Source organism: Rhamphochromis sp. 'chilingali' (assembly GCF_963969265.1).
Source record: "Rhamphochromis sp. 'chilingali' genome assembly, chromosome: 3".
Lineage (NCBI taxonomy): Eukaryota > Metazoa > Chordata > Actinopteri > Cichliformes > Cichlidae > Rhamphochromis > Rhamphochromis sp. 'chilingali'.
The window spans coordinates 27625492-27646326 of NC_137931.1; the positions used below are offsets into that span (position 1 = coordinate 27625492).

General features: G+C 46.4%; 2 protein-coding genes across 2 annotated transcripts in view; one reads left to right on the top strand and one right to left on the bottom strand.

Moving 5' to 3' along the window:
* LOC308394146 (BCL-6 corepressor-like) overlaps nt 1-20835 on the bottom strand; it is an 89311-nt gene that overhangs the window by 56160 nt on the left and 12316 nt on the right. The window contains exon 2 of the mRNA XM_080878315.1: nt 8510-8589. Within this exon, the coding sequence (XP_080734441.1) occupies nt 8510-8512 (3 nt within the window). The 5' untranslated portion in view covers nt 8513-8589. The remainder of the gene's footprint in view (nt 1-8509; nt 8590-20835) is intronic.
* On the top strand, nt 1988-5077 carry LOC308394150 (uncharacterized protein). The gene is made up of 2 exons (XM_080878319.1): nt 1988-4402; nt 4984-5077. Exons 1-2 carry the CDS (start codon nt 2270-2272, stop codon nt 5011-5013), a joined length of 2163 nt encoding a protein of 720 aa, XP_080734445.1. The 5' UTR covers nt 1988-2269; the 3' UTR covers nt 5014-5077.

The window sequence follows — 20835 nt, forward strand, 5'->3', positions numbered from 1 at the left end:
AAAGAGGCAAAGAAATGCAATGATCCAAGTTTCCAACAGCAAAACTTAAAACCAGAAAAACCTTTTGCAAAAACTTAAATTCCAGCAAGCCAATTACTGTACACAAAACCAATATTTCTCCCCCTAACAAGGACTTTAACCGGAACTGCCCACTGCATAACAAGCCACACCCGCTCAAAAGATGCAGAACATTGAGGAATAAACCACTGGACGAAAGAAAGGCCTTCCTCAAAGAGAAAGGAATATGCTTCAGATGCTGTTCTTCAGACACTCATCTTGCGAAGGAATGCAAATCTTCAGTAAAGTGTTCTGAATGTGACAGCACAAGTCACAACGCAGTCATGCATCCCGGTCCTCCACCACAGACCAACAAGGCTCCACCTCCAGCACAAAAGAATGGCGGGGAGAGAGAAAACAGTCATGACACGGTTGATGTCACAACAAGCTGCACAGACGTGTGCGGTCCAGGTCAGTGGGGACGTTCATGTTCCAAGATATGTCTCACATGGGTGTACCCTAAAGGTTACAAAGACAGAGCTGTTAAGGCATATGTAATACTAGACGATCAGAGCAATCGTTCTTTAGCCAAGCCTGAGTTCTTCGAACTTTTTGACATTAAAAGTGAACCTTTCTCCTACAATCTTAGAACATGCTCTGGTGTTTTAGAAACATGGGGTAAAATAGCTGAAGGCTTTCATATCGAGTCACTGGATAGGTCAATGGTGATCCCTCTACCATCGCTCATAGAGTGTCAGGACATTCCTAACAATAGGAATGAAATCCCAACTCCCAGCGCAGTGCTACACCAGCCGCACCTCCGTACCATAGCAAAGTACATCCCTGAGCTAGACCCTAAAGCCGAAATACTCCTGCTACTAGGGAGAGACATTTTACAGGCACACAAGGTCAGGCAGAGAATTAACGGCCCCCATAACGCCCCCTTCGCCCAGCGCCTAGACCTAGAGTGGGTTGTAGTTGGGGAGGTCTGTCTGGGTAATGTTCATAGGCCTACAGTCAGCACACTGAAGACAGTCGTTCTGGAAAATGGCCGCCCTACAGTTTTCAAACCATGCAATAGCCTTCTGCAAGTCAAAGAAATGCCACACACAAACAGGCCAGGTAAAGCGCCCGAACAAACTCTGGGTCAAACGGTTTTTAACCGGACAGATAACGACAACAAACCAGCTCACTCAAAACAGGACACTCTCTTTCTAAAAATGATGGACAATGCTATTTACAGAGACGTGGACAACAGTTGGGTCGCCCCACTTCCATTTAAGGAACCCCGCCAGCAATTAACAAACAACAGACAGCAGGCGGCCACAAGGTTCTCCTCCTTAAAACGCACCCTTAATAGGAAACCTGAAATGCAGGAGCATTATGTGGCCTTCATGAAAAAAATCCTCTCCAATGGTCATGCCGAGGTGGCCCCCCCACTGGAAAAGGGAGAAGAGTGCTGGTATCTTCCAACATTTGGAGTCTACCACCCACAAAAACCCAATCAGATCAGGGTTGTCTTCGATTCTAGCGCCCAGTACTTGGGTGTCTCACTTAACAATGTCCTCCTTACTGGCCCTGATTTAAACAGCACACTTGTCAGAGTTCTTCTCCGCTTCCGGACAGAAAGTGTTGCAATCATGGCAGATATACAGCAAATGTTTCACTGTTTTATGGTACGCGAAGACCACCGCAACTTCCTCCGTTTTCTGTGGCATAGGGACAACGACCTAAACAATGAAGTTGTCGAGTACCGGATGAAAGTCCACGTGTTTGGCAACTCAACATCCCCCGCTGTTGCCATTTACGGACTATGCAAGGCCATCAGAGCAGGTTCGAAAGACTATGGTGCAGATACAGTAAAGTTCATGGAGAGGCACTTTTACGTAGATGGCGGCTTGATCTCTGTCCCCTCTCCTGCTGAGGCTATAGACTTGCTTCAAAGAACACAAGCCTCACTCGCTGAATCCAACCTATGCCTGCATAAGTTCATTTCCAACTCTCAGGCAGTTATGCAGGCCTTCTGCCCAGAAGATTGTGCTCCTGTCATTAAAAACTTAGATTTAAGTGGTGAAGAGACACAATCCCAGCGAAGCCTTGGACTCATTTGGGAAATAACAAGAGACACATTCACTTACTCAGTGGCCACCTCAAGCAAGCCATTCACTCGCCGTGGCGTATTGTCCTCTGTCAATAGCGTCTTCGATCCCCTGGGCCTATTGGCACCCGTTACAATCCAAGGAAGGGCCCTACGCAGAGAGCTTACTTCAGAATGTTCAGATTGGGACGTACCCCTTCCAGAGGACAAACAAAGCAGATGGAAACGTGGAGAAATTCCCTTCAGGATCTAAGAGAACTACATGTTCCCAGAACCTACACATCCACCTCACTAAGTCGAGCAAAGCGAAAGGAACTGTGTTTATTCTCAGATGCATCTACTAAGGCCATAGGAGCTGTAGCCTACTTAAAGGCAGTTCAAACAGATGGGAAGGTCGAGGTTGGGTTCATAATGGGCAAAGCAAAACTAGCCCCACTGTCAGAACCTACAATACCAAGACTTGAACTATGTGCAGCCGTCTTGGCAGCAGAAATGGCTGACCTCATTCAAGATGAGTTGGACTTAGACTTTGATGCAGTGCACTTCTATACGGACAGTAAGGTAGTGCTTGGCTACATTTGTAATGAGTCAAAAAGGTTTTACACATACGTTCACAACAGAGTACAGCGCATTCGCCAGTCATCAAAGCCAGAACAGTGGCATTATGTGCGCACAGAGGAAAATCCAGCAGACCATGCGTCTAGGTCACTGTCGGCATTCCAACTAAAAAAGTCCAGTTGGTTCACCGGACCACCCTTCATCCACCATCCTGCCGCAGAGACAACACAACTGAGTGGAAGGTTTGACCTGATTGAACCAGATAAGGACTCAGAAATTAGACCAGAAGTAAAAACTTACGTCATTCACCTCCAAGTACTCATCTGTAAGCGTTTTGAGCACTTTTCTACTTTTCAGTCTTTAGTCAGAGCCATAGCAAATCTTATCCACATTGCAAAGTCCTTCAATGGGACTAATCCAAACAAAAAATGCAAAGGCTGGCACAAATGTCATCTGCCTCAAACTCCAGAAGAGAATGCTCAAGCAAAAACTGTAATCTTCAAAGAGACACAGAAGGCATACTTTGAAAAGGAACTTTCTGCCCTTGATGCTGGCAAGCCAATCTCAAAACAGAGCCCCCTCAAGAAGCTCAGCCCAATGTTACAGGACAGTCTCATTTCTGTTGGAGGCCGACTCAAACACGCAGAAATTGAGAGTGTTGAAAAGAGCCCAGTAATTCTTCCAAAAAACAGTCACATCTCCCTTCTGCTCACTCGCCATTACCACGAGCTAACAAGGCACCAAGGTCGTCATCTGACGGAAGGAGCAATCAGAGCTGCTGGGCTGTGGCTTTTAGGCGGCAAAAAACTAGTCAATTCAGTAATCCACAAATGTTTAACCTGCCGCAAACTACGTGGAAAACAAGAACAACAACTCATGGCGGACCTACCCCTACCACCTGAACGCCTAAAAACTTGTCCTCCTTTCACCTACGTCGGCCTTGATGTCTTCGGACCGTGGTCCATAACAACCAGGCGTACCAGGGGCGGAGTAGCTGAAAGTAAGCAGTGGGCCATCATGTTTACCTGCATGAGTTCGAGAGCTGTGCATATTGAGGTAATCGAATCTCTGGACACATCCAGCTGCATAAACGCCCTCCGCCGCTTCTTCGCTCTGAGAGGCCCCGCCAAACAGCTGCTATCTGACCGTGGCACCAATTTTATTAGCACTTCAAAGGAACTTGGAATGGATAAATCACTCCAACCGTACCTAACTATCCAAGGCGGCAGTTGGGAGTTTAATCCACCACACGCATCCCACTTGGGAGGCTCTTGGGAGCGCATGATCGGAGTCGCCCGCAGAATCCTGGACTCCATGCTACTACAAAATAAGGTTCAACTGACTCACGACGTGTTATGCACACTCATGGCTGAGGTTACAGCCATAATAAATGCAAGGCCGCTCGTCCCAGTGTCCTCTGATCCAGAGAACCCTTTCGTCCTATCCCCTTCAATGCTCCTTACGCAGAAATCTTGCCTCCTATCCCCACCTGGAGACTTTTCGGATAAAGACCTCTACAACAAACAATGGAGACGGGTCCAAGCCCTTTCCAACCAGTTGTGGACACGCTGGAGGCGAGAGTATCTACCCACATTGCAGCAAAGGCAGAAATGGACCGGGTCACGCAGAAACCTCCAAGTTGGTGACCTGGTTCTGCTCAAGGACAAGCAGGTTGCACGAAACAGCTGGCCCATGGCCAGGGTCACTGCCACATTCCCAAGCAAGGACGATCGAGTAAGGAAAATTGAGGTAAAGACATGCAATCAAGGGTGCATAAAGACATTTATGCGACCAGAAGTTATCCTCCTCATGCCAAAAGACTGAATGCATAATGTTTGTTTAGCTTAGTGGCCTCCCGAAGCCAGGCGGGGAGTGTGTTGCCCTTAAGGCATTTCTCTGAATAAATAGGTTCATAAGTTTGAAATAAATAATTCTAAAAAGATTTGCCATTAAAAAATTAATATGTGTTGTTAAAATGAATAATTCATGCTTTACATACGTTTTAGTTAAAAGGAAAATTTCGCTAAAATATATTTCCTGTTCTGGCGGGGCACTTCCGGTTCCGGTCAAGTACTTCGGGTTTTTGGTCAAGCACTCGGTTTTGCTGAGAAACAGGCTCCTCATGCTAAAGGCAGTATGGAGATGTAATCAAATGCCATCTCCTCCGAATTATCAGGCTGGAACGCCGTAAGTTACTTTATATGACAGTTTATACAGATAACTTTGGATATTAATGTATATTTTTCTAACATGAATGTTTTAGTAATGTACTTTATTGATGTAAACATGCTTCTGCCTGTTGAGATGGAGTTTATTTTCTGTCATTTCAGTTTTCACCACATGTTCATGGAGACAATTAAACAAGCTGCAACTAAACTCCAGGGTCTTCATTTGTGGTTTAACTCGGTGTCACCAACATCCTCGTTGAAAACACTACAGGCAATATGGCCTACAATCCAAATTGCGGTATAATTTGAAGCATGTGCGGTAACGATATATATTGCGATAAATAGATCTTTTCTGTATACCAGCGGTCCCCAACCCCCGGGCCTCGGACCGGTACCGGTCCGTGAGTCGTTTGGTACCGGGCCGCGAGAGTTGAGGCTCAGGTGTGAAATGTATAGTTTTCAGGGTTTTTATTGGTTTTCAGCGTTATTTTGTTATCGATTTTATCGTTAACTCGGTTTTCCTGGGTCTTTTCACGTGTGTTATGAATAAATCTTCGGTACCGGTACTAGTTTTATTTTGTTGCATTTAACCTTAAAGGCCGGTCTGTGAAAATATTGTCGGGCATAAACCGGTCCGTGGCGCAAAAAAGGTTGGGGACTGCTGCTGTATACCATATTTTCTGCACTAAATGGCGCACTTAAAATCCTTCAATTTTCTCAAAAATTGACAGTGTGCCTTATAATCCGGTGTGCTTTATGTATGAATTCTGGTTGTGCTTACTGACCTCAAATTTTATATGTGCGATTTTACGTGGTACATGGCGCTCAAAAATCTGTCAAAAATGTTTTACTACGACTTTGGTAAGCTACGACACTGTACCGCTTGATGGATTGTTGGAGCATTACAGCTACCATAGTCAGGAGCCTCGTGCAGTGTCGCCAACTTAGCGACTTTGTGGCTATATTTAAAATGTACAGCTCTGCTATCACTTCCAACATAAATGAAGACAGAAAACTAAACAGCAGTGACTTTTTTAGGGTTACTGATGTTGGGCTAGCTGGTATATAATGATGTGCTACGTGATTGCTAGCAACACAGCTATGTTAGCATAACATAAACACAGTGACGCTGGAGGATGAATGTTAACTTTTTTCCACTCGATGAAAGTTAACGGGAGGGTTCCTGATGATTAGGGACAAATGCAATCGCATGGCAAGATGCTGTAAACTAACTAAACTTCAGTCAGGAGAACAGCTGAGTAAATCCATCCACAATATGAGGCTAGTCATTAATATGCTGCAACAACATGGGAATAGAGCAGCTGCGAGAGAATTCAACATTAATGAATCAATGGTATGAAAGTGGAGGAAGCGCAGTTTTTGGCTTTCCTCATATTCCAAAACGTGCTTCGTCTCTTCGCTATTACTGTCGCCAGGCATAATTTGCAGATAATATTTTTCTGCTTAACATCCAACTGCTTAAACCCAAACCAGGTGCATATGACCGGCATCGCACCGTTCTTCTTTATGAGCACCGTCTTCTCCTCTTCATGCTTGCAGCCGCTGTGATGCTTTCAGTCAAAACAGGTGCAGCTTGATGACACCATCAACATGTGCTATCGTGGTAGAGCAGTATAGTCAAAATCTCTATCGTTGGCCAAATTCATATTGTTTCTACCGTATACCGTTTATACCGCCCACCCCTAGTGAACACACTTGAGGTTGTAGCGCCCAAACTTTTGACCATTCAGGTTTGCTGTTTTTTCTAAACGCACTCTAAACGGCACCTATTTGCTTGTTGCTGTGTTGTGCTACAGTGTTGAGATGTACGCAGACACCAACAGATATATACCAACAAACAACAACAAAGCAACACCACAATTAAGGAAATTTGATTCACATGTCCAAATTTAGAAGCAAACAAGCTACCCCAGGGCATGCAGCCTGATTATTTAATATCATATGTCCTTCCTCATTTAGGAAGGACATATGATTTAATTAAATCAAATTGCTGATTTAATTCTCTTCAGTGTTGCCCCTCACCTAGAAGCTTTTATGGTATAAATCCTAGTTCAGATCTTTCTCTGAGAGAGTTACTGCATTCACAAGATTTTCAGAACTTGTAACCTCAAATTTAAAGTTGAGGTCAAAGTCACTGATATTTTTAGTAGCTACATCTATGGCATCAATTTAAAAATTATACTTGACTTATTGTGGTCACAAAGCTGGTCATCCCCATTGCCCACCGGTGTGGTGAAGACAATATGCAATCAGCCTTTCAGGTGTGACGGAAAATACTGTATGCAATTTTTGGTTTTGTTAATTATATCTAAAATCACCAACCTTTGTTCTTGTTTTTTGATGTTTTACTTTGGTAATTGTGGTCACTTCCTTGAAAATTCAACTCAACAAATAATTAGCTTCTAAAGAGTAACTGCCAAACAGTTACTCTGAAACCACTGAGGTCATGGCTTAGACTGCTATTTCATGTCACGAAAAACTCTTGGAAATATTGGCTACAGTAGCTGTCTAGGGGAACAACAATCGACCGGTCAATCTTTGTTGCTTATCCAACATTTTCATTTATGTTTCCCGACTCCTGTATCGTAAATACCAAACTCAGACTTTCTCTAAAAATCTTACATTAAGTTGAAAAAGTTTCATCATCATTTCAACTTCATTCTGCATGGAGTGATTATCACTTAACCCTTTACAGCCGATCGGAGCGGGCACGCTCCATTTTGCGTAACTATTTTTAAATCCCGGTAGCTCTGCAACCACGTAAGCTAGCGCAATAATTTTTTTTGTATATGAAACCGGAGGAGTTGTACTTACATCTGATGCCATCAGCTTGTCCTAGGTCACAGTTTCCTTCCACATATAGCTTTGCAAAAACTGCATAAAAATCACTTGCAGCAACAAAAACATGATATTCCAGAAACACGCTTCGCCGATCCGATCAGCTGTTTGTAACACTTCCTACGTCCATCAGCGCGAACTATCACATGACCGCATGACCTGCCCGAAACCGGAAGTGACGTCATTTTGCGGAAATGTAGTTTTTTTTACGATCGGGGCCTTATGAGCCTATACTTGTGTTTTAAAAAGTTATGTTTGAGTTTATGACTTTCTGTGTCGTTTCTGGGATGCTTAGGACTCATATTGCACTGCTGGAAATAGTTTATTTTGATGCATATGCTGTTATTTTGCAAATTTGCACTATAATATTTATTTTCGTTTTTCCTGCAGTGTATAAAAATTGGTGTATTTCAAAAATAAAACTATGAAGACACTCAAAATAAATTTCCTGTGGTGGGAAACTAGTTTGTGCAACTTTTTTGTATTTACAGTTTTGAGGGATGAGCCTCTTAAATTTCTCTAACTAGAAATATATGTTAAAAAAACAAAAACGATTTTCAATTTTTTTGTAGTTTATTGCACTTTTTTGCAATTTATGTAATTACTATGCACCTAATGCAGACATATTATTAAAATTTAGGCTGTAATGGTTGTATTGATGTATAGCAACTTGAAATGCTCCCAAAAATGGCTCCACAGCATGTAAAAATATAATATAAGCTCTGGCGGACTTGGTTCTATGGTAGGTCTTAAAGGGTTAAGTTCAGTCTGTAGGTAAAGCTCCGACAGCTCAGAGGAAAATAAACTTGAAATTGAACTTTAACCTTACCATGCTGCGGGCCTGCCTTCCGCTGGTTTCTGCTTCAGACGGAGCCGTCTGCCTCAAGGACGCCGCTCAGCCCACCATGTCTGTAGATGGAGAGAAAAACCACATGAGAGCAGGTCAGACTGAAACCACATGAGGTTTCTGCAAAGAAAAAGGTCTCACTGTGTAACACAAATCATTTCCTTTGACATTTTCACTACATTTCTTTCTTTCTTTTTAACCAGAGCAGGGATACTTCCGAAAACAGACTCCGTTTGATTTGTTGTACACACTTTTACACACACTACACACAAATTTTAACCTTTGTGTTTTAATTAAGCTGATGAACTAAAAGATCAGTGAATTCATAGAATTGCATTAAATATAAAAACTCCAGAGATTGTCATGGGCATTTAATGTGTGAATAGCAAGAAATATCATCTGTAGTGCTGTGCAATTTGTTCACATGCCTGAAAAACACGAGTTCAAACAGGCAGGAGTTGTTGCCTACTTTTCAAGTAAGAACTTCACATAAAGTTTGGAAGCATTCCAGCTGCTGTTGTACAAAAGCAAACCTAATGAAGGTCTGAGAAGACGATACTTTGATAAAGTGAGCACAGGTGTTTGGAGGGTTGTGAAAAAAGTCAGTAGTAACTGGAACATCTGGTTTAACTATGCATTTTTCTTTCTATTCACTTCAGACTTTTGTCCATGTCCATGTCAGATTTCACTGAAAGTTCTTCAGTATTAAAACTTTAAATGAAGTCAATCAGTTACACTCATACACAAGTTGACCTGAAGAAGATCTGAGAACCAAAATGTTGAATAAAACACCAGGTGGTGAGCTGTTGACAGCTCAGCACCTCTCTTTACCCACGTATCCAAGAAATATGGCTGCAGGTGTGATGATATGATTACAAAATCAGTCATCGATCCGATGTGGGTACAGGTGCCAATTGGACTTATGAATACCTTCATTATGGATAAGCTGTGGTTAGAACAGAAGTTCAATAACAGAACACCAATAGGGGTACAGATCAGACAGGTCGTTCCTTTCATTCACAACCCTCAAGGTATAACCATCAATGCCCATGTGAGAGTTGAAGTCCCCCAGCAGAGCAATAGAGTCCGTAGATGAAGCACTCTCCAGCACTCCACCCAGTGACTCTAAGAAGGCTGGGTACGTTGAACTGTTGTTTGGTGCATAGGCATAAACAACAGTCAGGACCCGCTCCCTTACTGAAGGCAGACCTGGGGACCACAACAACATAGTTGTTGGGGAAAGAGGGGAAAACCTCTGTCAGAGACGTGACTTTCTGATAAAAAGACAAATGTTCCAAATTCTACAATAATGTCAATAGATTTTTTTATGCATCTGAGCTACAGTGCTGTGCAGAGTGTTGAGACAGCCTTCAATCCTCCAAGTTTTTTATTGGCTGTTTTTTTCACTTCTTTTCAGTCCAGTCCTTGTACCTGGCCATTTTCAGAGGGGTGTTTTTTGTTTGTTTACCCACTTAACACCGGCCTATGAATCATTCAAGCAGAAAAAAGTGTGTCAACACATAACACACACATCTTAAATTGTGTCTCTGGGTTAGTAGCAGCATGTCACAAAAGCACATAATTTCTTCCAATTTCTTGAATGGCTGAAACATTGAATCTTGTTAGAAGCTGAATTCTGTAAAATGCCAAAAACAACAGTCTGATAGAGATAAAATAGTGTTTCTGCACTAACAAGTTGATTCCCAAAGAATTATTAGCTCAGGGGTGGCCAACTCCAGGCCTCGAGGGCCGGTGTCCTGCAGGTTTTAGATATCACGCTGGGTCAACACATCTGAATCACATGATTGCTTCGTTACCAGGCCTCTGAAGAACTTCCAGACATGTTGAGGAGGTAATTTAGCCATTTAAATCAGCTGTGTTGGATGAAGTACACACCTAAAACCTGCAGGACACTGGCCCTCGAGGCCTGGAGTTTGACACCTGTGTATTAGCTGAAAGCTTGAGATATCTCAGCATGGTGTGCAGCGAGTACTTACAAAAATTCGAGGGAAGAATGGTTTCAGTGGAAGGAAAGAAGCTATTCTTAAGAAAGGGAAATTGGAAGAAAGGGCTGAGGTATGCCAAATTATACAAGAACTGGATTTAAAATCAGTGTGTGATGTATGCGACACACACACACAGACACACACACACACACCGTTTTTGCTCACGTTTACGTTTTTATTTATAATAACAATGCGCCGTGACAGCTCGTCCCGGTCCAGCCCGCCTCCCACTCGACTGTGCCGTCACTATATAGACACACAGAAGGAAAACACTCATGACACAATCGCCACCACCTGTGGCTCACCTGCGTCCCGGTACCACCCCCCTGAGCTCACCGCTCCACCCCTTCCCTGCAGCTACGCCAGGGACCACACCTCCGCCACACACCCCCACCGCCCGACTGAGGCTGGGGAGCCGTCCGGCCAAACCTACCCCCCGCGAGCGAGAGAGGAAATCGTCCACACCCATCTGCGCCCCGGCCTATGGAGCACCTTGAACTTAAAGGGCTGTAAAGCCAGATACCACCGGGTGATCCGGGCGTTGGCATGCGGTGGAGCCACTGCAGCGGGGCATGGTCCGAGCAGGGGGTGAATGAGCGCCCCAGGAGGTAATAGCAAAGGGAGTCGACTGCCCACCATATAGCCAAGGACTCCTCCACAGTGCTGTACCGCTTGGACAGCTTCCAGCTAATGTAGAGCATGGGCCGGTCAACCCCCCGTACCTGCTGGGACAAAACGGCCCCCAGCCCTCTGTTCGAGGCGTCAGTCTGCAGAACAAAAGGGAGGGAAAAGTCAGGAGTGTGGAGCAGCGGCTCTCCACAGAGAGCTTTCTTCACCTGCACAAACACTGCCTGGCACGGCCCCATCCACTGGACCAGATCCAGAGCACCCTTGCGGGTGAGATCAGTCAAGGGGCTGGTCAGCTCCGCAAACCCCGGCGCGAAACGGCGGTAGTAACCCGCCAGCCCCAGGAATCGTCTCACCTCCTTTTTCGTCTTGGGGTGCGGGCAGGATGCTAGAGCCGCCGTTTTCTCTACCTGTGCCTACCCCCCAAGTGGCACCTCAAATACTGAACCACCCTCCGTCCAACCGCACACTTCTTCGGGTTGGCCGTGAGCTCCGCCTGCCTCAGGGACTCCAGTACCGCGGCCACCCGCTACACATGCTCCGCCCAGGTGTCACTATGGATGATCACGTCATCCAAGTAGGCGGCAGCATACGCAGCGTGTGGACGCAGCACCCGGTCCATGAGGCGCTGAAAGGTGGCTGGGGCTCTGAACAAGCCGAATGGAAGCGTGATGAACTGGTACAAACCATATGGAGTGGAGAAGGCCGTTTTCTCCTTGGACTCTGCAGACAAAGGAATCTGTCAGTAGCCCTTGGTTAAATCCAGTGTCGTGAAAAAATGGGCCGTGCCTAACCGGTCCAGGAGCTCGTCGACCCAGGGCATGGGATAAGCATCAAACAGTGACACCTCATTCACTTTGCAATAGTCGACACAGAACCGTATAGACCCATCATTCTTCACCACGAGAACGATGGGACTACACCAGGCGCTGTGTGACTCTTCTATTACTCCCATCTTCAGCATTTCAGCCAATTCCCTCTGAACAATTTGCCTTTTGTGTTCAGGGAGCCTGTAGGGCCGTGAACGCACTGTCACGCCAGGCTGTGTTTCAAAATGACGCTTAATGAGAGACGTTCGGCCGGGCAGGGGGGAGAACACGTCCGCAAAGTGCTGTTGCAACGCTGCAACATCCACTCTCTGGGCCTGTGTGAGATGGTCATCACAATGGAGGAAGGCGGGAATGATAGAATTTGGTACCTCCAGCCCCAACTCATCTCTCCCCTTAACCAGGCTCACCAGAGAAGCAGACTCAGCCTCCCTCCATGCTTTCAGGTGGTTGAGGTGATAAATCTGCGTGGCCCCTCCCCTGTCCGACCGTGCGACCTCATAGTCAACGTCCCCCACTCGCCGTGTGACCACAAGGGGACCTTGCCATTTGGCGAGTAACTTTGAGCTAGAAGAAGGGAGTAATACAAGCACTCTGTCTCCCGGTGAAAATTGCCTGAGTCTAGCCCCTCTGTTATACAGGCGCTGCTGACGCTGCTGAGCCTGGAGCAAATTCTCCCATGATAACCTCCCCAAAGTGTGGAGTTTCGCTCTCAGGTCCAACACGTACTGAATCTCGTTTTTTGCGGGACTCGGACCATCCTCCCAGCTTTCTTTAATTAGGTCGAGCACCCCACATGGCTTCCTGTCGAACAGCAGTTCAAAGGGAGAAAATCCCGTGGAGGCCTAGGGCACCTCCCACACTGCATATAACAGAGGGTCTAACCAACGATCCCAATTGCGTTCATCCTCGTGAATGAACTTTCGAATCATGGACTTTAAAGTCTTATTCAGTCGCTCCACCAGCCCGTCAGTCTGAGGGTGGTAGACGCTGGTCCGAATAGATTTAATGCCCAACAAGTCATACAGTTCACACAGTGTGCGAGACATGAACGACGTGCCCTGGTAGGTCAGTATCTCTTTCGGGATACCGACTTGGGAGATGACCTGAAACAGGGCCTGCGCCACGCTCTTCACAGAGATGGTTCGCAGTGGCACAGCTTCCAGGTATTTCATTGCATAATCCACCAGAACTAGTACAAAGCGATAACCGCGTGCACTCCGGGGAAACGGCCCGATGAGGTCCATGCCAATACTGTACGTTCAAACAGGACCTCCATTAGAGGGAGCGGGCGCAAAGGCGCTTTTGGAATGGCCAGCTGATTAACAAGTTGGCATTCCGGGCAGGACACACACCAGTGGCGCACATCCACAGGTGTTTGGAGGGTTGTGAAAAAAGCCAGTAGCATTTCACTTGTATGGGAAGCTTAAAATGTACTGGAACATCTGGTGCATTTTTCATTCTATTCACATCAGACTTTTGTCCATGTCCATGTCAGATTTCACTGAAAGTTCTTCAGTATTAAAACTTTAAATGAGGTCAATCAGTTACACTCATACACAAGTTGACCTGAAGAAGATCTGAGAACCAAAATGTTGAATAAAACACCAGGTGGTGAGCTGTTGACAGCTCAGCACCTCTCTTTACCCACGTATCCAAGAAATATGGCTGCAGGTGTGATGATATGATTACAAAATCAGTCATCGATCCGATGTGGGTACAGGTGCCAATTGGACTTATGAATACCTTCATTATGGATAAGCTGTGGTTAGAACAGAAGTTCAATAACAGAACACCAATAGGGGTACAGATCAGACAGGTCGTTCCTTTCATTCACAACCCTCAAGGTATAACCATCAATGGAGTCCAAATTATACAAGAACTGGATTTAAAATCAGTGTGTGATGTATGCGACACACACACACACACAGACACACACACACACACACCGTTTTTGCTCACGTTTACGTTTTTATTTATAATAACAATGCGCCGTGACAGCTCGTCCCGGTCCAGCCCGCCTCCCGCTCGACTCTGCCGTCACTATATAGACACACAGAAGGAAAACACTCATGACACAATCGCCACCACCTGTGGCTCACCGCTCCACCCCTCCCCTGCAGCTACGCCAGGGACCACACCTCCGTCACACAGTGGTAACAGGTCTGATAGAGTGATTTTTAGGATCAAATCATCATCAGTATGTACAGAAGAGGTCCAACATTGTCTACAGCCATCTGTAAAACATGGTGAAGGCTCTGTCATGGTTTGGGGCTGCATTTCAGCCAAGGGTGTTCGGGAGCTTTGTTAAAATTGCTGAATTATGAACACAGAAAAGTACGGTGAGATTTTCAACCACAGTGCAATTTAATTTGGAAAGCATCTGATTAGCAACAGTTTCATTCATTTTTCAGCATGACAATAATCCCAAACACACTGTTAATGCAGTAAAAAACATACCTAGATAGAAAAACATACAATGGAACCCTATCAGTCATGGATTGGCGTCCCCAGAGCCCAGACCTCAACATTGTTGAAACAGTGTGGGATCATGCTGACAGAGAACAGAACAAAAGGCAGAAACATCCAAAGAAGAGCTTTTATTGTCCTTCAAGAAGCCTGGAGAACTATTCCTGAAGACTACTGAAAGAAATTATAAGCTTGCCTATAAGAGTTCAGGCTGTGCTGAAGAGTGAAGGTGTAAAGGTGTCAAGGTTGCAAAACAGCTGCAAGCTGTGTTAATGCAGCTGAAGTGTTGCACAAAAGCCTGCTGCATAATGTGAGCCCACCTGTACCTTATGATTTTACTTTCACTCATAAAAGGTTAAAAAATGTAACGAGTTAGAGAAAGTCAATGTAGTCTGGTGCACGGTTTGGGCTTCATTTCAGCTGCGCTGACAGTGAAGCACACACACTCGCAGACACACACACCGTTCTCTGTCTGCAGCCACATAACGACGCTCGACATCTGTGTGTGCGCGCCTGTGTTTTATCGCCCAGCCGGAGGACTGATAAGGCACGTCGCCTCTTTTCCCGAGGAACTCATAATCCAGCGGAGAGAGAAAACGTATCAGCGCTGCTCGGCAGACACGCACAGAGCTGCCTGACGAGCTGCCACACACACACTCACACACACACACAGAGTAATTGATGGCTGTTAGGGAGCTGGGATTTCAATAACGGCTCTTATCTCCAGACCGCTGAAGGACAGCTGTGTGTGTGTGTCTGTGTGTGCACACGTGAGTTTGAGTGTGTATGTTCAAGTCTTTGTATGCTTGTGTGCACACATTGCAGTACAAAAACCGTCAAAGTGAGGACATCGTGGCTGCTTCAGACTTGGCATTAGCATTCACGTTAGCCTGGGAAAGCATTACGTCAAGTGTTACCAACACAGCTGGATCTGCTCACTGGGAAATTTATTGGCACAATTTGAGCCAAATTCTCAGAAGAGGAGGAAAGTTTTCTTTCATGTTTTTTAGATCTGTATTTTGAGTTTGTGCATAAAAACACAAGAGTCTGATTTACTTTTCACAGTATAAAAAAGATGTTTTTAACAAAAATACAAATTTTTTTCTTTGTCATCTCTTATCTATGTATTATTTTCCATATCTCAATTGGGACAGCAGCATTGTGACGTCTTTAAGCCTTCTCAGGCAAGAGATGATCTTCAATAATTTCACTGGACATCCAAATTAGCCAGCATCCCCTCTCTGTAAGGTCGTAGTGTCACATGAATTTCTTGTAACCATTTACTGAAGATCAGGCTACGTCACAGACTCTAAAGTAAAATAAAATGTATAATATCTTCCAATAAAACTCTGTGACTAGTTTAAAAATGTTGAAATACTAAAACATCAAAGCGCACAGTAAACTCACATAGGCTACAATAAGCCAACTAACAAGTTTTCATATTTTTTTCTGGTAAACATATTAAAAATGTGTCAAAAATCTCCTCCTTGAATCGCTACCTTATCATGGTGGAGGGGTTTGTGTGTCCCAGGGATCCCAGGGGCTATGTTGTCTGGGGGCTTTTGCCCCATGGTAGGGTCTCCCATGGCAAATTGGTCCTGGGTGAGGGACCAGACAAAGAGCGATTCAGAAGACCCTTATGAAAAGGATATCGAGGGAACAGTTTACCCTGCCCGGGACAGGGTTACCGGGGCCCCGCCCTGGAGCCAGGCCCGGGGAGGGTGCCCGAGGGCGAGCGTCTGGTGGCCGGGCCTTAGTCCATGGGGCCCGGCCGGGCACAGCCCGAAGAGGAGACATGGGCCCATCCTCCCGCAGGCCCACCACCCGCAGGAGGCGCCATAGGGGTCGGGTGCATTGTGTGCCGGGTGGCGGCCAGGAGCGGAGGCCCTGGCGGACTGACCCCCGGCTGCCAAGACTGGCAATAGGGACATGGAATGTCACCTCTCTGGTGGGGAAGGAGCCTGAGTTAGTGCGTGAGGTTGAGAGGTACCGGCTAGATATAGTCGGGCTCACCTCTACGCATGGCTTGGGCTCTGGAACCAGTCTCCTGGAGAGGGGCTGGACTCTGTCTCAGTCTGGAGTTGCCCCTGGTGAGAGGCGGCGGGCTGGGGTGGGTATTCTAATATCCCCTCAGCTTGCTGCCGGTACGTTGGGGTTTTTCCCGGTGGACGAGAGGGTTTGTTCCCTGCGCCTTAGGGTCAGGGAACGGGTCCTGACTGTCATCTGCGCTTATGCGCCGAGTGGCAGTTTGGAGTACCCAGCCTTCTTAGAGTCCCTGGGGAAGGTGCTGGAAGGTGCTCCACCTGGAGACTCTGTTGTCCTGCTGGGAGACTTCAATGCTCACGTGGGTAACGACAGCGAGACCTGGAGGGGCGTGATTGGGAGGAACGGCCTCCCTGATCTGAACCCGAGCGGTGCTTTGTTATTGGACTTCTGTGCTAATCACAGTTTGGCCACAACGAACACCCTGTTCGAACATAAGAGTGTCCATAAGTGCACGTGGCACCAGGACGCTCTAGGCCGTAGGTCGATGATCGATTTTGTAATCGTATCACCAGACCTGCGACCATATGTTCTGGACACTCGGGTAAAGAGAGGGGCTGAGCTGTCAACTGATCACCACCTGGTGGTGAGTTGGATCAGGTGGCGGGGGAGGACGCTGGACAGACCTGGTGCACCTAAACGCGTAGTGAGGGTGTGCTGGGAACGTCTAGCAGAGGCCCCAGTCCGCGAGATCTTCAACGCACACCTCCGGCAGAGCTTCAACAGCATTCCGAGGGAGACTGGGGACATTGAGTCCGAATGGACCATGTTCAGCGTCTCCATTGCCGAAGCTGCTGCATTGAGCTGTGGCCGCAAGGTGGTTGGTGCCTGCCATGGTGGTAATCCCCGAACCAAATGGTGGACACCAGAGGTGAAGGGATCCACCAGGCTGAAGAAGGAGTCCTATCGGGCTTGGTTAGCCTGTGGGACTCCGGAGGCAGCCGACAGGTATCGACAGGCCAAGCGGAATGCGGCTCGGGCAGTGGCTGAAGCAAAAACTCGGGTGTGGGAGTAGTTCAGAGAGGCCATGGAAAAAGACTTTCGGACTGCCTCGAAGAGATTCTGGCAAACCGTCAGGCGTATCAGGAGGGGAAAGCGGTGCTCTACCTGCACTGTGTATAGTGCTGGCGGAGCGCTGCTGACGTCAGGCGGTGGAAGGAATACTTCAAGGACCTCCTTAATCCCACTGACACGTCTTCCGAGGAGGAAGCAGAGTCTGGGGATGAGGGGAATGACCCACCAATTTCCGGGGGCGAGGTCACTGAGGCAGTTAAACAACTTCTTGGTGGCAGAGCCCCTGGTGTTGATGAGGTCCGCCCCGAGTTCCTGAAGGCTCTGAACGTTGTAGGGCTGTCCTGGTTGACACGCCTCTGCAATGTTGCGTGGAGATCAGGGGCAGTACCTGTGGACTGGCAGACCGGGGTGGTGGTCCCCATCTTTAAGAAGGGGGACCGGAGGGTGTGTTCCAACTACAGGGGGATCACACTCCTCAGCCTCCCTGGGAAAGTCTATGCCAGGGTGCTGGAAAGGAGAGTTCATCCGCTAGTCGAACCTCGGATACAGGAGGAACAATGCGGTTTTCGTCCTGGTCGCGGAACACTGGACCAGCTCTTTATCCTCTCCAGGATACTTGAGGGTGCATGGGAGTTTGCCCAACCAGTCTACATGTGTTTTGTGGACTTGGAGAAGGCGTTCGACCGTGTCCCTCGGGGTGTCCTGTGGGAGGTGTTGCGGGAGTATGGGGTGTCTGGCCCATTGCTACGGGCCATTCGATCCCTATACAACCGTTGCAAGAGCTTGGTTCGCATTGCCGGCAATAAGTTGGACTCGTTCCCGGTGGGTGATGGGCTACGCCAGGGCTGCCCTTTGTCTCCGGTTCTGTTCATAATTTTTATGGACAGGATTTCTAGGCGCAGCCAAGTGGCGGAGGGCTTTCGCTTTGGTGGCCTCAGAATCTCATCTCAGATTTTTGCAGATGATGTGGTTCTGTTGGCTACATCGGGTGAGGGCCTCCAGCTCGCACTGGAACGGTTCGCAGCCGAGTGTGAAGCAGCGGGAATGAGGATCAGCACCTCCAAATCTGAGGCCATGGTTCTCAGCCGGAAAAGGGTGGAGTGCCCACTCCGGGTCGGGGATGAGTTCCTGCCCCAAGTGGAGGAGTTCAAGTATCTCGGGGTCTTGTACGCGAGTGATGGGAGAAGGGAGCCGGAGATCGACAGACGGATTGGGGCTGCAGCTGCAGTAATGCGGACGCTGCACCGGTCCGTCGTGGTGAAGAGAGAGCTGAGTGTAAAAGCGAAGCTCTCAATTTACCGGTTGATCTACGTCCCTACCCTCACCTATGGCCACGAGCTGTGGGTAGTGACCGAAAGAACGAGATCGCGGATACAAGCTGCAGAAATGAGCTTCCTCCGAAGGGTGGCTGGCCTCTCCCTTAGAGATAGGGTGAGAAGTTCGGCCATCCGGGAGGGGCTCAGAGTAGAGCAGCTGCTGCTCCCAATCGAAAGGAGCCAGCTGAGGTGGTTCGGGCATCTGACAAGGATGCCCCCTGGGCGCCTCCTGGGTGAGGTGTTCCAGGCATGTCCCACCGGGAGGAGGCCCCGGGGCAGACCCAGGACACGCTGGAGAGATTATATCTCTCGGCTGGCCTGGGAACGCCTTGCTATTCCCCCGGATAAGCTGGAGGAGGTGGCTGGGGAGAGGGAGGTCTGGGTCTCTTTGCTTAGGCTGCTGCCCCCGCGACCCGGCCTCGGATAAAGCGGATGAAGATGGATGGATGGATGGATGGATGGATGGACATATTAAAAATCTTCTTTTTTTTTCATGTGCCAGACCAGATCATTTCTTATCCAAATTATTCTATAATTTCTTCAGGACTTTATCCTCATAATCATGTGAAATGCAAAATATAAAATCTACAATCAACACTTTAGAAGCTCAAACTTGAACTAGCTGTAGCAGTGCTGTTAGCATTATGCTAGTAGATCGGTTGGCACACATGTCAAACTCAAGGCTCTGCAAACAAACCTGGGCCTTTGTAGATTTTAATTCAACCCACAAATGAACTTAGATTTGGACTATTTTTACACTCAAAGACAAGACTATGATCAATGACACTTTACCTTTTCATTGAAATGTCTAACAAAATAATAGAATTGTATCCCTTTTAGCTTTTCCACGATGAATTTTCTTATTCTCCATAGTGCTGGAAGTAGCTAGAAGTGATGATGAAGTTATTTTTTATTCATTCTTTAGAGATTTTATGTAGACAGAAGGTCACATAGCACATAAGTCCAGGATAATTACTAAAGCATATAAATAAATTACATAAATATCAGGCAAGCGTTGAGATTAGATGCTAAAAACATGCAATGTTATAAACGTCTGTGTGGAACCTCTTCAAACAATAAGCCAAAAATTTATTCCCGTTTAAACTGCTCATATGGAAAAGAAATAGTAAAAACATATATGTGATTACTCATGAAAGTGGCCACTTTCTCATTACTTTCATACATTGTTTTAGTAAGTATCCAAAACATACAAGTTTCATTATATAATTTTTTAAGGGATCTTATATCTGTTTTCACTCTTATATGCTTTTCATACAAGTTTCACACAAGACAGATACAAACTTTATAAGATTTATATATATCTTTTCCATATGGGTGGACAGGTAAAGCTAGCAGGTCACAGGACCGCCACTGCTATATCTTTGCTACATCTTTACTCAAAAGGGTGGATTAAGTATGACTGAAACTGACTGATCTATTCACTTCTTTGTTGCTACATATGTGACAATGCATCAGCAGCAGGAGGGTCTGTTAGGCTTTGCTAGTATTTCACCTCTGCTACATTAACAGATTTTTTGTTTGAACAAAATTTTCATTGGGGTCAGGGGAGTGGGACAGACTGAAAAATGCCAGTGTTAGGAAGCTTTTTATTACACTTCCGGTAACATAAAGTGTTGTTTTTAACCTGATCAACATTATTTCTCTTCTCCAGTTTCTGTCTGCTCCACTCTGTGTGTGCGGTGGTGCAAACACAGGGAGAGCAGGAAAAGAAGAAACTAACAAGGCTCTAGATACCAGCAATCGAGACTCCCACACTGAGCTGAAATCTGACCAGTGACAATGAATTAGCAGGAAAAATAAATTTTTAAACGTTACCTTATCTTCATCTCGTCGTTTAAAGTTTTAAAGTTAGCAAATTTATATTCTTGACTTGTTATATTGGACTTTACAAAGTTAGGAAAGCAATATTTTAGTGCAGCCTGGTGTTACTTCACAGATAAAAAAAAACAAAACGATTTCTAGCCTCTTCCTCACAGTGAGGAATA